Source organism: Semicossyphus pulcher, unplaced genomic scaffold, assembly GCF_022749685.1.
Source record: "Semicossyphus pulcher isolate SPU_LCO1_2020_fin unplaced genomic scaffold, fSemPul1.0.p SCAF_9, whole genome shotgun sequence".
NCBI lineage: Eukaryota > Metazoa > Chordata > Actinopteri > Labriformes > Labridae > Semicossyphus > Semicossyphus pulcher.
The window spans coordinates 3613723-3627638 of NW_027211770.1; the positions used below are offsets into that span (position 1 = coordinate 3613723).

The window sequence follows — 13916 nt, forward strand, 5'->3', positions numbered from 1 at the left end:
TTTTTTGTTTGTTTTCATCCTTGTCTCCTCTCCTTTTCTGCGTTTGATCCCCCCTTGAGGGAAAAAGGAGATGAGTTTGAGGCAAGAGACTGGATGACACAAACATTTAAGTTGACTGATTGTGTTTTGGAGTGGTGAGAGGGTGATTGTGCGGAGAGGATGCAGTGATGGTGTGAGGAACCGGAAAACGGAGTATGGGTTGTTGAACAGGTTTGGCCAACTGGAAGCTTTCGTCATCAGTGCTTCCAGCAGCAATTCACTTTTTTCTGATTGTCTCATTCCACATGATTGATAGTACCTATGAAAAGCAAAAATTGTAATGCATACCAAACAGGCAGTGAGGATTTAAAATGGAATACTACAAAAATGTTATAAGATAAGCTACTGAAAAACAATGTGGACTCTTCACTTTAGATGCTGGAAAAGTAACGCTTCGACTCTCCAGTGTTCTCTCAGCAGGGATTAAATATGTTTACTGCATAAACTGTATAAAGGACGTGGGTGGAGCCACTGTGACGTCAAGATTTGTAAGCCTACACATGGGCATTTTCGCCATTGCCATCTTGGCTTTTTGGAGCCGGAAGCAATCATATGTGGACATTGGGTGAACAATCCCAGGTAGCAACGCCCCAAAAGCCGAGTCTGATTTATTGTCAGTTTGACTCTAAATGAAACCATAATTGACTAAATCAGAGATTCCCAAAGTGTGGTGCGCGTGACAAAAATGTAATGGTGGTGTAATTGTGTATTTATTTCGCCAGGTGGGATTTTTACTTGAAAATCAGATGGATCTGCTTTTTTTCCACGTGATGATCTGTTTCTGAGCCTCTGCATGTTTCAGTCTCATTTTTCTTTACTTGGTGGATCGTGTGTAACTCTACTGCAGTTTGACTCAAATTAGGCTACTGATATTCTAATTTCCTTAACCGCTATGTTATGTTTGGTAATTGTAAACTTGATTAAATTTTTCTTTAATGCGGCTGAAAATATGAAAGCATGTTCCCCCTCTTCTCTCATGATGGGCCTGTCTGCCTGTGCAGTTCTCCTCGCCCTCACTCATCGTCTTTGCTCTTTGAAAGTGAGGACTTGTGCTTGAGTTTGCTGCAGTGTAGTTTCAGTTTTGAAAGTAAGAGCTCATTGTTGTGATCTGTTGAATATTTTGAATATCTTGATTATTTGTGCAGAATTAAACTTGATGCCTTTAATGTGCCTATAAATAGGCCAAGTGTGTCTATTTTTTTTTTTTTAACTGTCCAGGGTTGGGGGCACATCAATACGGTCGGGATGTAGAAAAAGATTGGAAACCACTGGACCAAATGAACATCATGCTGTGTTGAGGCTTTAGATTGAGACCATAAACCCATGGGAAGATGTTTACTGAGATTAACTTACAAGTAGACTCAATTTCTGGTAGAACGTCAAAAAATCTGACTTCATTTTGCAACCAGGAGTCGCCACCTGTTTTAGGCACTTCTGAATTTGCTTCTCTTTTGACACCACTTCTTATATACAGTACACGCTTTGCTCTGAAGCATAGCACATAAATGCTCTTTATTGTTGATTAGGCAATTGAGAGTCATTTGATTTTGATCTTATTTTATGAGCATGCAGGACGTAAACTGTTTCTTTGTTAAAGTGTCTATATTGAAATAGGCGTGAGGCCTTCACTTAACCTAAGTCAGTGTCAGCAATGTCATTCTGTCCTTTGAAAAATCACCTGTAGGCAGTGTTTATTTCGTTAATGAAAATGATGATGATAAATATTTAACGACCATTTTTCTGTGAAGAAGATGGGAAGTTGACGAGCTAAAAATAAATCTTTGATCACACGTATGTTTTGTTTTCTTTGACGAGACGAGACGGGACTAATATGTTAGTGGTTGACTGTCAGACATTTAAAAACCATGATATTTTAAATCCTAAAGCACCAGTTACAGATAACAGGTATCATGAAGGTGGTTATAAACTTTCTCTGTTAGGCTTTCTGCTTCAGGCTCTGTCCACACTCACAGAAAAAGTTGTGTTTTACGCATTATTTGATGCTTCTTCAGCACAAAAAGGTTTCGTGTTTACATGTGAAGCCACGGGCTGGCTGCGTAGGAGGCTCCACATGTTTTAATGTTTCTCATGTTAGGCAGCAGACCAAAGCACTGTTCGACAAAGACGTTTCCCCCTTGTACACTAAGGTTTACTTAATGTTAGTGAGTTAGTTAAATTTGCCCTAATATCTGTGTAAAAAACAATTAGTCTGCACCAGCCTAGTTTCCATCCAAAGTCAAGATGTCAACAACTACTAAAAGGATTGTGTTGAAATATGGTGGCTGAAGTGGGCGAACAGTAATGACTTTGTTGCTCCCTTGACTCGTCCTTTAGCGCCACTATGATGTCCTTTTGGCAGAGCTGTCTCTCAACACCTGTTGACTTGATTGCTAAGAAATTAAATATAGAAACTCAGGGTGCCCAGAGGATGAGTTAAATGACTGAAGGGTTTCTGAGTCAGATACATCGACAAATATTGGAAGGTTTGTGATACAATTATTACCCTGCAGGTCGACTGACGCTGAAATAGATATGCATGCGTCTCAGCCAGTGTAAGCTAATATGAGAAAATATCAGCAAAGGGAACATGGTGCACATTGTACATGCTAACCATTCTACATGTTAGCATTGTCATTGTGAGCTGATGCTAGCACTAAGCTAAAAGCAGCACTGTGGCTAAGACATGATTAGCCACTGATGATTTGTTCCTCTCTCTTCAGAAACAGCACCGTCCTCAACTCCAAGGTTCTGTCGGTGACCATCAAGCCCACGCCTGCCTCCCTCTCAGCTCCTGTGGTGGTCGAGTTCTCTCACCTCTACAACGTGAGTCGCTTAAAGCAATCTTTTATTGGGATGTTTTATTCTTTAACTGTTTGTTTTTTTCATGGTAATCACGTTTTTTTTCTCTCTCTCGTCTACCAGGGCACCACCAACCAGACCTGTATATCCTGGGACGAGAGCGACAGGTAAGATTCACTTTATTGTTGGTTTGTCATGTGACCATGCTCGCACCAAACCTTTCAATGTGTGAGCCGGCAGCATAGCAAAATGTCAGATGTGTGTGAATATGAGGAGAATTTACCTTTCCTCAAATCAACACATGAAACAAACATTAATGCCATTTTCAAACATGTTTTCCATTCTTTAAGATTTGACTAAAACTTTAATGATGTCATCCTGCTGTGCCCTCGTACTGTACAATGATTTACGGCACCTTACTCTTTCAATATGCCCCATGACTAATATTCACAGTTGATGGAAACATGCGTCAATCCAAACTTCACTCTGTCAATTATCTGGAAATAGCAGCTAAATGACGTATATTCCATTCAACCCTTTAATATTAGCCAATGCAATGAACATTGCAACCTTTCAGCCTGAGCCTCTGACGTGTTTCAACCATTTGACCGACAGAAAAATGGGCAGGTGTGTTTTAATTTTCAATGTTATAGTTAATAAATATTTTGTGAAATTGGATCTCCTGTGGTCGGCCTGAGTAGATTGATGTTAACGGGAAAGTAACTACAATAACTAGAGCCTTTATTCTCTTAGCTGTGGGAAACTAAGTCTTATATTTGATGATGACATAATCTGGTTGTTGACGTGTTAAAAAGGAGACGGCCTGGATCTGGCTGTGAAAAATCATATATTGCATAATGCTGTAAAAATGTATGTTAAATATCATAATAAGCTAAAATACCAATAAGCACTTTATTTCTATCGCAGATGAAATCATCAAACACCTTTGAACTCACCTTTGAACTCTGTGTGTTTGTTGATGTTCTACATTCAGGACTGTTCTGGCTTAATATAAATATTGATGAAAAAACATGAAAGATTTTTTTATCTTTTTATTTATACAGCTCTGGAAAAAAAATTATGAGACCACTGCAAAAACATGTTTTTCTCTGGTTCTTCTATTTAAAGGTTTGTGTTTGTGTAAAATGAACTTTTGTTTTATTGTAAACAACATTTCTCCGACTTCCACTTAAAATATTCTCACTGAGGTCTTTTATTTGCAGAACATGACGACTGGTTAAGAAAACCAAAAGATGTTTTTCAGAGCTCCAATAATGCAAAGAAAACAAGTTCATGTTGAAACAACAGAATACTAATGTTTTAACTCAGGAAGAGTTCACAGACATTTTTTCCAGAGTTGTATGATTTAATTTCTAAGCTTTCGTTAATTATTGGGATTTATTAACTAACATAGACTATGAGCATAGGGTGTACAATCTCTAGGGATATGACGCATTTGAAAATACTCCAGGACATCAGGGAGTGACACTCAAATAAGCAAAGATAACAATAAACTTGCAGATCGTTTTCAGTTCTTAATCTTCTAGTTAATTTGTCTCACATCAGGTCAATTCTAGCTGCAGCCAACTGGTCAAAAGGCATCAGTTTAGGAAACTGAGCTGACACTGAGTGGTCCAGATCACATGTTTAATTATCCAACAGCATTCTGGCAAACCAGGTACACTGTTAGAGTAGTAGATTTAGATTAGCTCTAAAGTTCCAGGTCACAGTGTTTTTATCTCCACAAAGTCAGTGCACTGCTCCCCAGTGAAAGGTGCTGAGTGTGTAGGACAGCTCTGCAGCTCGTCAGCCAAAAAAAAACACTCACCCCACACGATCACTGCTACGACACTGATGCAGCATGTGGAAAATTAAAAGTGTCGCTCATGGCAGGGAGGGAGGGAAGCCATGAGCGACACTTTTACACAACATGTAGAACAGAGAGCAGCTCAGTGTCTACTGAGAGAGAGTGGCAAGCATGACAGGAAAAAAAGAAGTAAACATACTTATTGAACCAGTTTTACTGCGTCTGTGAGACAAAGCAGCCCCCTTTTTCTCCTGCACTTAAGTGCCGTATTTGTTTAAGACAATAATAGTGCAAGCATGTGGTAGCATTGAGCGAGGAATAAAGAGGGAGGAGAATGTTTTGCAGTCTTGTTGCAATGCAGGTTTGGACATTTGCATTTAGATGGGTGTGTACACTTGTGTTACAAAGAAGAAAAGCAGAACATTCATGGCCTCAGTTAAGGGATTAAAGAAGTTTGACTTGGCACATATAGACCCGGAGCAAGATGAGGAGTGAAGAATTGATACAGACGTGGTTTGGTAAAAGAGAGTCTGACTGAACGTAGATAAACTATAGATGTTAATACGACGGCCTGCTCTAGATATACTATAAATATAGCCTTAAAATTAAGACAATGTCCACAGTCTCTCATATTTAATTGCTACCTGCAGTATTTTGTTCAATACTGAGCTACTATTAACACTGAATGAAGACTTTATATGCCTCAAGTACATATAGAGCCAGGCCTTTAATTAAAGCTCCTGCACAGATATTTCACAGTAACGCTGGGGCTGTGGAAGCCAAACTGTTTAAATGACAGCACTCCTTCAGATGATTTTAAATTATTATTTTTGTCATGGCACCTCAGCCACCCAATGCACTGAAATAAACAATTAATACAATTGAATTAGATCATAGAAGGCGAAGCAAACAAAACCAAATAAAGGATGCAGATTTTTTAACAGACCATGTGAGCCTTCCTGTTGATTGAAGGGAAAACCCACAGGTCTGACAGTGCTTTCTCACCTTATACAAGAGATGATACACATATAGTGTATGGGACTGGGAACACCAAATAACTTGTGCTATTGAAGGTGGAGGATATTTGTCTTCACAAGCAGCCCAAACCTTTCCCTTAAGCCATAAGCCAAGTCACATTTTGTTTTGCTGGATCAGTCCTGTCAGACGATGCTCAGGGCAGAGATGTGTCATGATTTCTTCCTGCTTTGTTTACTTTGTCAAATCTTTTCATTGCTGTCACTGGTTTCTGACTCTAAAGCTCCTGAAAAATTCCTGAGCCATGAAAGCGTGTTGTGTTACAATGACAACGGGCTGCCAGGAGGTGTCATTGATTACAGTAGATGCAGCAACATAAAATGTACCGTGTAAATGCTGCTGTTGTCTTTAGTGTGGCATTATCCTTTAAATAAAACACACTATAAAAAATGATAGTATTGATCTTTTGCCACCTTTGGACTGACACTTTGCAAATCACTGGTTTATTGATTCGAGAGGTGCGTCCCCGTCTTTTGCTGGTGGGCTTTTGTTGTGAAACGACTGCAGGAAATAATAGTTTAATTTACCGTAGCTTAACAGTGGTTTCAAAGTGAAAATGGTTTTTATAATTCACTGGTGAAGAAAGCAATGTTTCTATTGAAAACACTAACTCAGCGCAGCAGCAAAAAAAAAACCTTTTTTGCTATGTTAGTATCTTATCGTCTCTGAACGACTCCTTTTTAAATGCTGTTCTTAGTGTTGCTGTACAAAATTAATTTCCTTTATGTTTACCTGTTGCCTTGATTTGCTTGATTCAGACTTTCACAGCGCTTGCTCCCCTGAATTTCTCTATTCAAACAAATGCCAACTCTTGCTTCTTTCCGGGTGGGGTCAAGCTAACATCCATGAAACTTCACACTTCCTGCACAGACAATTACGCCGGGAACACACCGGATGCCGAAGCGCTGCGAAGCGCCGCGCAACGAAAATCGCGCGTGAGCCGGAGCACTTCCGTTCACACCAGATGCGCATTTCTCCGCGCCGGTCGACAAGCGCCTCTGCTCCTCAGCTGTCGTTTACTCACATTTGGAGCTGTTTTTTAATCATGCTCTCTCTCTCTTGCTCTCTCTCTCTGTTTGCGTGTGTGTTTTGACACCCCGCCCGCACCCCCTATAGCCAGTCCACCTTGTGTCTCTCTCTTTCTTCTGTGTGTGTGTGTGTGTGTGTGTGTGTGTGTGTGTGTGTGTGTGTGTGTGCCTGTGTCTGTGTCTATGTCCGTGTGTGTCTGTGTGTGTGTGTGTCTGTGTGTATCTTCATCTCTCTCGCGCTCTGTTTAGATACTGACAAATATATAAAAGCACACAAATATAACATTGCGTTTGTCAATCGCGGTGTTTTATTTTGAAAATTGACCGGATTCTCTCGTTGTTTCATGTGTGACTTCCTGCCAGGATTGACGCGATCGCTCGCGGCTCGCGCAAAAAATAGACCAGACGCCGAAACGATCGCTGCAGGGCGCGAGCCGGCCACGGAGGTGCGCGCCACGGCGCGTCTGGTGTGAACGACACAATCGGTTAACATGGGCGGCGAAAGGAAACGGGCTCCGCTCCGCGGCTATTCGCGGCGCTTCGGCGTCCGGTGTGTTCCCGGCGTCACTGTCGGTCGTAGCCAGTGTTGGTAACGTTACTTTTAAAGGTAAACTGTTTCATTACTGCGTTACCTGCTGAGAAAAGCAACACGTTAGATTACTTTTGTGTTGCCAAAAATTAACCCCCTTTCTGACTCTTACACATGTGGGTTATATTGTCAGGACGGCGTGTAGCCTGCTGTACGTCTACCTTTGAATGTATTGACTCTACCGCCATTGCATAGCCTCGTTTAAGGCCCATAATCTGTAACTCTGCAGCCTAATAACAGGAATGACAGACGCAGTATAACCTTTACAGCTCCTTATGATGCTAACAGTCTGACAGTGAACTGGGCAGAGGCATACAGTATTAGGCACAGCTGTTTCTGTGACAACAACACAACACAGGCTCTTAGTCCCACCAGTGTTGTGGAGCTGTGTTTAGCTGCAGATGCTTCTTCATATTTGAAGTCAAGCTCTTCACAGCTGACGAGCACTTATCCTCCAGACACAGCTTACATTTCACCGTCATGTTGTTCTCGTCCCTTTCACCCGAACATTCAGAATTATGTGAATATTTCCACAAAGTAAACGCTGTCCTGTCTGACAACCCGCTAGTTGAATTAGCTAGCTACCTGTTTTTACCTTCTGCTGGTGCGCAGCTTCCTGCCAGAAGGAGGAGAGAAACAGAAACAGAGCTTCGGGGATTTCTTGTTTTTTGTGGTGACAAAAGGAAAAGAGAAATACGGCAATTTATTTTCGTGTAACAGATAATGGATAAGGCCTACTTGAACTGCAGAACTAACATGTTCTCTTACTTGTTACAGCAAAAAAGTAATCTGAGTACTATAAAGGATTACCTTGTAACACGTTACCACCAACGCTGATCATACCCAACTTTTCTGGTTGGTCTTAAAGAAGCAGTGGTACATGTTGAGATGTATTAACTGCATCTTAACACAGATCAGCAAAATCAACATTTAATTCAATAGTTTGAATCCAGAGTAGCAGTTTGGTGAGTTAGTCCTGTGGAAATGTACAAATGACCATGTGTGCCAAAGTCTCTAGCTTCTATGTGACAGTTCATGTTACATGGGTATCTGTCAGTTCAGATATGGCTTTTTTTTTTTTTTTTTTAGATTATTTTTTTGGCTTTTTGCCTATATTCGATAGGACAGCTGAAGAGAGACAGGAAATGTGGGGAGTAGAGAGTGGGGGCTGACATGCACCAAATGGATCGGCAGACCGGGATCGAACCTGCGATCAGTGCGACGAGGACTGTAGCCTCTGTACATGGGGCGCCTGCTCTACCGACTGAGCCCCTTGAAAGCACTTTAAAAAAAATGTTACCATGATACATTTTAACAGTTTGATTTGCTTTTGATGATGTGGACCATTGTGACCTCTGTGATGTCACCCCCATCAACAAGTATAAGAGGCCACAGAGTATGGCAGACAATGACCGAAACATAACAAGGACAGAAATCTAATTTAATTTTGTTTTGGGGGTGGGGTTGGGGGATATGGGGTGGGGATCGGGGAGGGTTTTTCTTTACAAAATTAAAATCCACCTTGGACAGCCGCTATGATTAATGAGTTAATATTTCGTGGAGAAATTGGAGTCTGAGGAAGCGTCCTTGTCATGTTGATAAGAGCTGTGAAGCAGCTCGGGCCTTCACTCGCACCTCGCTTCAATCTCCTGAAATCAATAAGAAGAACATCAGCAGCTTCTGTCCGTCTCACTCTCACTCACACTGACATTATTACGTTTTGTTTACAGTGTGTCTTACCTGATGTATAAATACCTCCATCACGTAATGCGTTTTGACATCAGTGTGTTGTTGCCCTGGAGGGTGAGAGAGCAGTCTAATATCTCTCAAAGAAATCCAGTGTTTGGTAGATCGTCATGTTGGTAACTTTTCCAGCAGGCGTTTAAAGGGAGGAGAGGGATAGACATCTGTAAAATACACCTAAATCTCTTGGCCACCAGGCGCCCCTCCAGAATACAGATTTTAATGTAAAGTAAAGTTAGTGCACGATGAAAGACTACAGAATGATGAAAACATGGGAATCGACATGCTATTGTTCTGATACGGGTGTCAAGTCGAGCCCTTTATCTGAAAAAGTACAATAAGTAGAGCTGAGGGGAAGAAGTGACTAAGGTAACTCTCACAAGATCACTCTGATGTGCAAACGGCTCTGATTAACTTTTGATAATCTGAGTAATGAAGCCAAAGCATCGATCATGTAAGCTTTGCCATGCACACCGTAGACAGATGTCCCTCCAGACCAGATCACCCCTATTGACCACAATGACAACAGTTTAACTTTTACAGGTGGATCCAATCAGCCAAGACATTAAAGGGGGGGTATAATACTAATTTCAAGCTCCAACTTTCACTCTGTGATACCTGTGGAGTAGCATAGCATCATTTACAGCTAAACAAAACTCACACTGGTGCTCTATGCAGGCCCTCATACAGCCTCTGCCTGAAACAACTCAGTCAGCTCTGTCCCTTGTAGGGGCGGGGTTTCTTAAAGGGCTGGGAATGCACTTTGTGACGTCACAAAGTGCAGCGTGTAGGAAAAAACAGATTGAAACCTGGCAGTCACAGCAGCCTGCAGACTGAGCTGAGAAGCCTGGGGATTACTCCAACATACTTTGACCTACAGATTTGAAACGTCACCCACATTTAGTCTGGACATCCAACATTGTAACATTATATGTCTTCAAATGTAAAATGTCTCATCTGCAGTGCTCCTGTTGAAGGCCAGTACACTGATACAGAAACGTGTGTGTAATAAAGGGAGAAATAGTTATTTAGTAGGAAAGCATTAATATGTAATTTCATTTATAACTCTATTTAGAAGTTGGAGATTATCCCAGAATGTTTCAGGCTAAAAATATTTTTCTGCATTAAAGTTTCTGCATTATTAACACATATTCCCACTTCCCCTTGTCATCCACACACTGCTGTCAGAGCTGCTTCCAGAAAACAGACTAAGACATTGCATCTGCGGTCAAAGCGAGCCTGTTTAAAAATTCGCATTATGTACGTTCTATGTACATAACAAAAGACAAATAAGACATGCAAGCCTTCAAACAGTCCTGACAGAGCAGGACAAAAGAGATTTTTTCACATCAGACAGGATTTTTTTCTTTACAGGCGAGACTTTCAGTCACTAACCAGCCTCGCCTCTGATCATACAAATCAACCTCTGCGTCTCACTTAGTTTATCGAGTCAGCGGTGATGTTGACAAGCTGCCTCGATTCATCAGAGCTGTCAGAGCTGAACACTTTGGACTTAAGTTTCCATCAATTACTGTAATGCAATTATAGAAGAGGAGGTGAAGTTCAGTGGGCAGGGGACATGTTTGTTTACTTCTGAGCAGAGAGAGGCGGCATTGCAGGGAGCCGGCTGCACTCATTCTCCTGCATTTACATTCAAATCATGCTAATCCGTCCTAACTCATCCGACAGACAGCTCGGCAGCTGTTTTAGAGCGCAGGACGCTGATAAATCCTGCGTCTGACTGGACGAAATCAAAGTTTTCCCCTCGACACAGTCCCTCTGGACCAGCTCGCCCAGTCATGCACTGTTTGTTTGAAAAGGGTTGGTGATCCATGACATATCCACCTTGATTACAGCTAATACAGGTGATTTTTCAAAGAATTCATGTTGTTTATAAAAGCTCTTAGCTCATATGTGCTTGGATTTAAAGGTTCAGCTGAATTTTGTGGCCCCTCTCTGACCGTGAAGCAATAGGCAAGACTCTGAAGAAGTCTGTTTTAACCCCCCCTCCTGCCTGTCGCCCCCTAGTCCTCTGCCTGCAGATACTGCGCGACATTAGCATATACTTGGAGTCATTGTTGTGTACACTGCACAAATGTCATGGTCCAATATCCATCTCATTTGTGCTCTATTTTGATCTCCTTCATCTCATGGGATAAACATCTGGCTAACAGTAAAGTGAGCTTAAAGATGCTTAAATGCTACATAAAGTTGAAGAGAACAACTCTCTGTTGGTCTTTCACCAAATTGGCTTGTGGATCCAATGTTGAGATAAAAACACTGTACAGCCTAAAAGATAAAGAGTAAGAGTAAATTAATTCTTCTACTTAAAAAGCAATAAAAATAGATGATGAACTAAAAATAGCCTTGACTGTTACAGTGAGTCTTTGGTATTTTAACATTCAAAATGACGAGCAGTGTACCGTAGCCTTTGATATTAAATATAAAAAGCCAAATTGAAAGGAGAACTACAACCTCTTCCATTAAGCTGGGGCACTCGTGCATTGATGGGGCGGGTCATGAGTGGGTCATCCACTCATCAGACACTGATGTGTGAGCCTTCAACAGACTACAAAGCCTCAGTGAAAGTATAGACTTTTTTATTTTGCAAAATACAGAACAGTTGAAGTTGAAGCAGCAGAGGCTGACATATACTGACTTAAAGTCGCTTGTATATGGGTCAAGTTTCAAAAACCCTGCATCCTACAATTCCCATAATGCAACTTGACATGTTTTCAGCTGTAATGCAGGGCTTTTGGTTATAAACTGAGACGTCCCTGATGACATCATCGGACATATTCTTACAGGCTGCGTCATATTACTCATGACTGTAACTCATATGTCAAATCAATGTAGGGCACTCTGAGATTACACGTACATTCCTGTCCAATGTTCCGACTCGCATGAAGCAGCAAACAGGGACAAATCAAGCTGATCTCATTTCATATCTTTGATTTTCACTTAGGCCTTTTTAAGGTTCAGGTATTTGCTGAAATGTTGACGTTCAACAATTTAATTGTTTAATTATATTTTTATCCCTGTATGTAAATCTTGTAAACATGAAGCAGGGGGCTCCTCCTCATTGCTTTCTGTATGTATACTTCCTCTGTGCTGTGCTGGCAGCCTGCTTTTCGTCCATGTGGCCTGTTCTTGGCAGAGGACATTCTTCCATGCAGGGCTGCTGGAGCAGCACCTAAATTATCCAATTAGATGATGGGGCGAGACTGTCTGCAGGCCCCTGTGTGCCTCACACACACGCCTGATCACATCAGCCATACACAGAAACTGCAGCGAGTCCTAATATATTGGATTTCTGTTAGAGGTGATGTGCTAATGTCAACACTGAGTCACCTCATGCTGCTAACACACACGAACACCAAACATACACATGCAACCAAACACAGTATGTAGTCTATATTTCTGTGAAGTCATGCAACCACCGGATATGTGAGGGTGCGCACTGTTAAAGATTTCTGCTAATCTGCTGCTTCATCAGCCTCTTTTTTACTGCTGCTACTGCTGCTGCTGTGCAGTGATCTCACATACTGAATAAAAAACAAATTCCTGCAACCAGTTCTCGCTCCAACCTTGAAGTGTATCAATAATTAGCCTAACACATGGTGAAACTGTTAGTTGGTTATGGCAAGAGAACCAAAATAAATGCTGACTCCTTAGTTCCAATAGGGTTTCATTTGTTTGAGCCATTCGTAGCCAGCAACTGCCACCCTACAGCTTCTTTCACGGTCTTCATTCTACCTGACTTCAGCAGCACATTAAAAGAATCAAGAGGACAGCATCCACAAGTAACATTAGAGGGGTACCAGTGTTATATTGGGAGACATTGGGCAACAGACCAAACTTCCACATACGATGTCTTGGGAATGACAACAGATTGTCCATAAAGAGCATTCAGAATGAGTCGCTCTGATATTCACAGTCTCTTGATATTTACCATACTTAACATGTATGGGAGGTTTTAGAGTAAAGTTGTGGACAGCGCTCTCTACTACCAACACCGAAACACCGAATGAGGGAATTTCTTTGGTAGATCACTTTCAGCATGTTTTGCACATCGCTTTTATGTTTTTATTTCCTTTGTAGTAAGTAACACGTTATAAAATATTTCAATGGAAATTTCCCAGTAAGGGCGATGAAATATGGCAGAAATTATCGAAAAAACTGAGAAATATCTGTTCCAAATAATCTCAGTTACAAAAATAATTCAATAAACTTTGTTCATACATGTTGAATTGTAGAAAAATTGCAAATTTTGCAAAGTTCAGCTGACCTGCTGTGCACTGACAGAAGACTCCAAAATGTTTCCAAAAGGCTGGAGGTATACTTTTAACTACGCGTTCAAATGATGGCTGCCCCACGTGCCCAGCGTCTGTTTGGAGCGTTGGCTGTGAACGTCCTCCTTAACGCTATGAGTATGCAAGATGCAGTATGCACATGAAAAGTAGGGGCAGTGTCGTGGCAGAGGGGACAACAATGGCAGAAAGTTCTGAAGACAGGCTGGTAGACCAAGTCCTCAATATCCACATCTGCATGATGTGTCATTGCCACTGCACAGAGACAAACATGCCTGTCAAACAGCTGCAGACAGATAAGTTCTGTTTTAGAAGTTGACGTGGAAACCTGCAAAACTAAATGGAAACAAGTCTGGGACCGTTGCGTCCGTGCACGGAGGAACATGTTGGTGAGGCGGAGTGAACACGGTGTGTTCTGTCAACCAGTCATCAGTCGCCTGAGCTGGCTACTGGATTTTGTCAGTCACTGGGCCACTGAGAATTCAGAATGAACATAACAGTGACCTCCTCGAGTGTTTCCATGTCTGTTTTTTCCATCCTGCCCTCTAGAGGTGTCCTCCAGTAAC

The 13916-nt window shown here is 41.5% G+C and overlaps 1 protein-coding gene across 3 annotated transcripts in view; it reads left to right on the forward strand.

The window, feature by feature from the left end:
- adgrb1a (adhesion G protein-coupled receptor B1a) overlaps nt 1–13916 on the forward strand; it is a 116371-nt gene that overhangs the window by 58924 nt on the left and 43531 nt on the right. For all 3 annotated transcript variants that reach the window (XM_069655515.1, XM_069655517.1, XM_069655516.1), the window contains exons 15-16: nt 2760–2862; nt 2962–3005. In XM_069655515.1, the coding sequence (XP_069511616.1) occupies nt 2760–2862; nt 2962–3005 (147 nt within the window). The remainder of the gene's footprint in view (nt 1–2759; nt 2863–2961; nt 3006–13916) is intronic.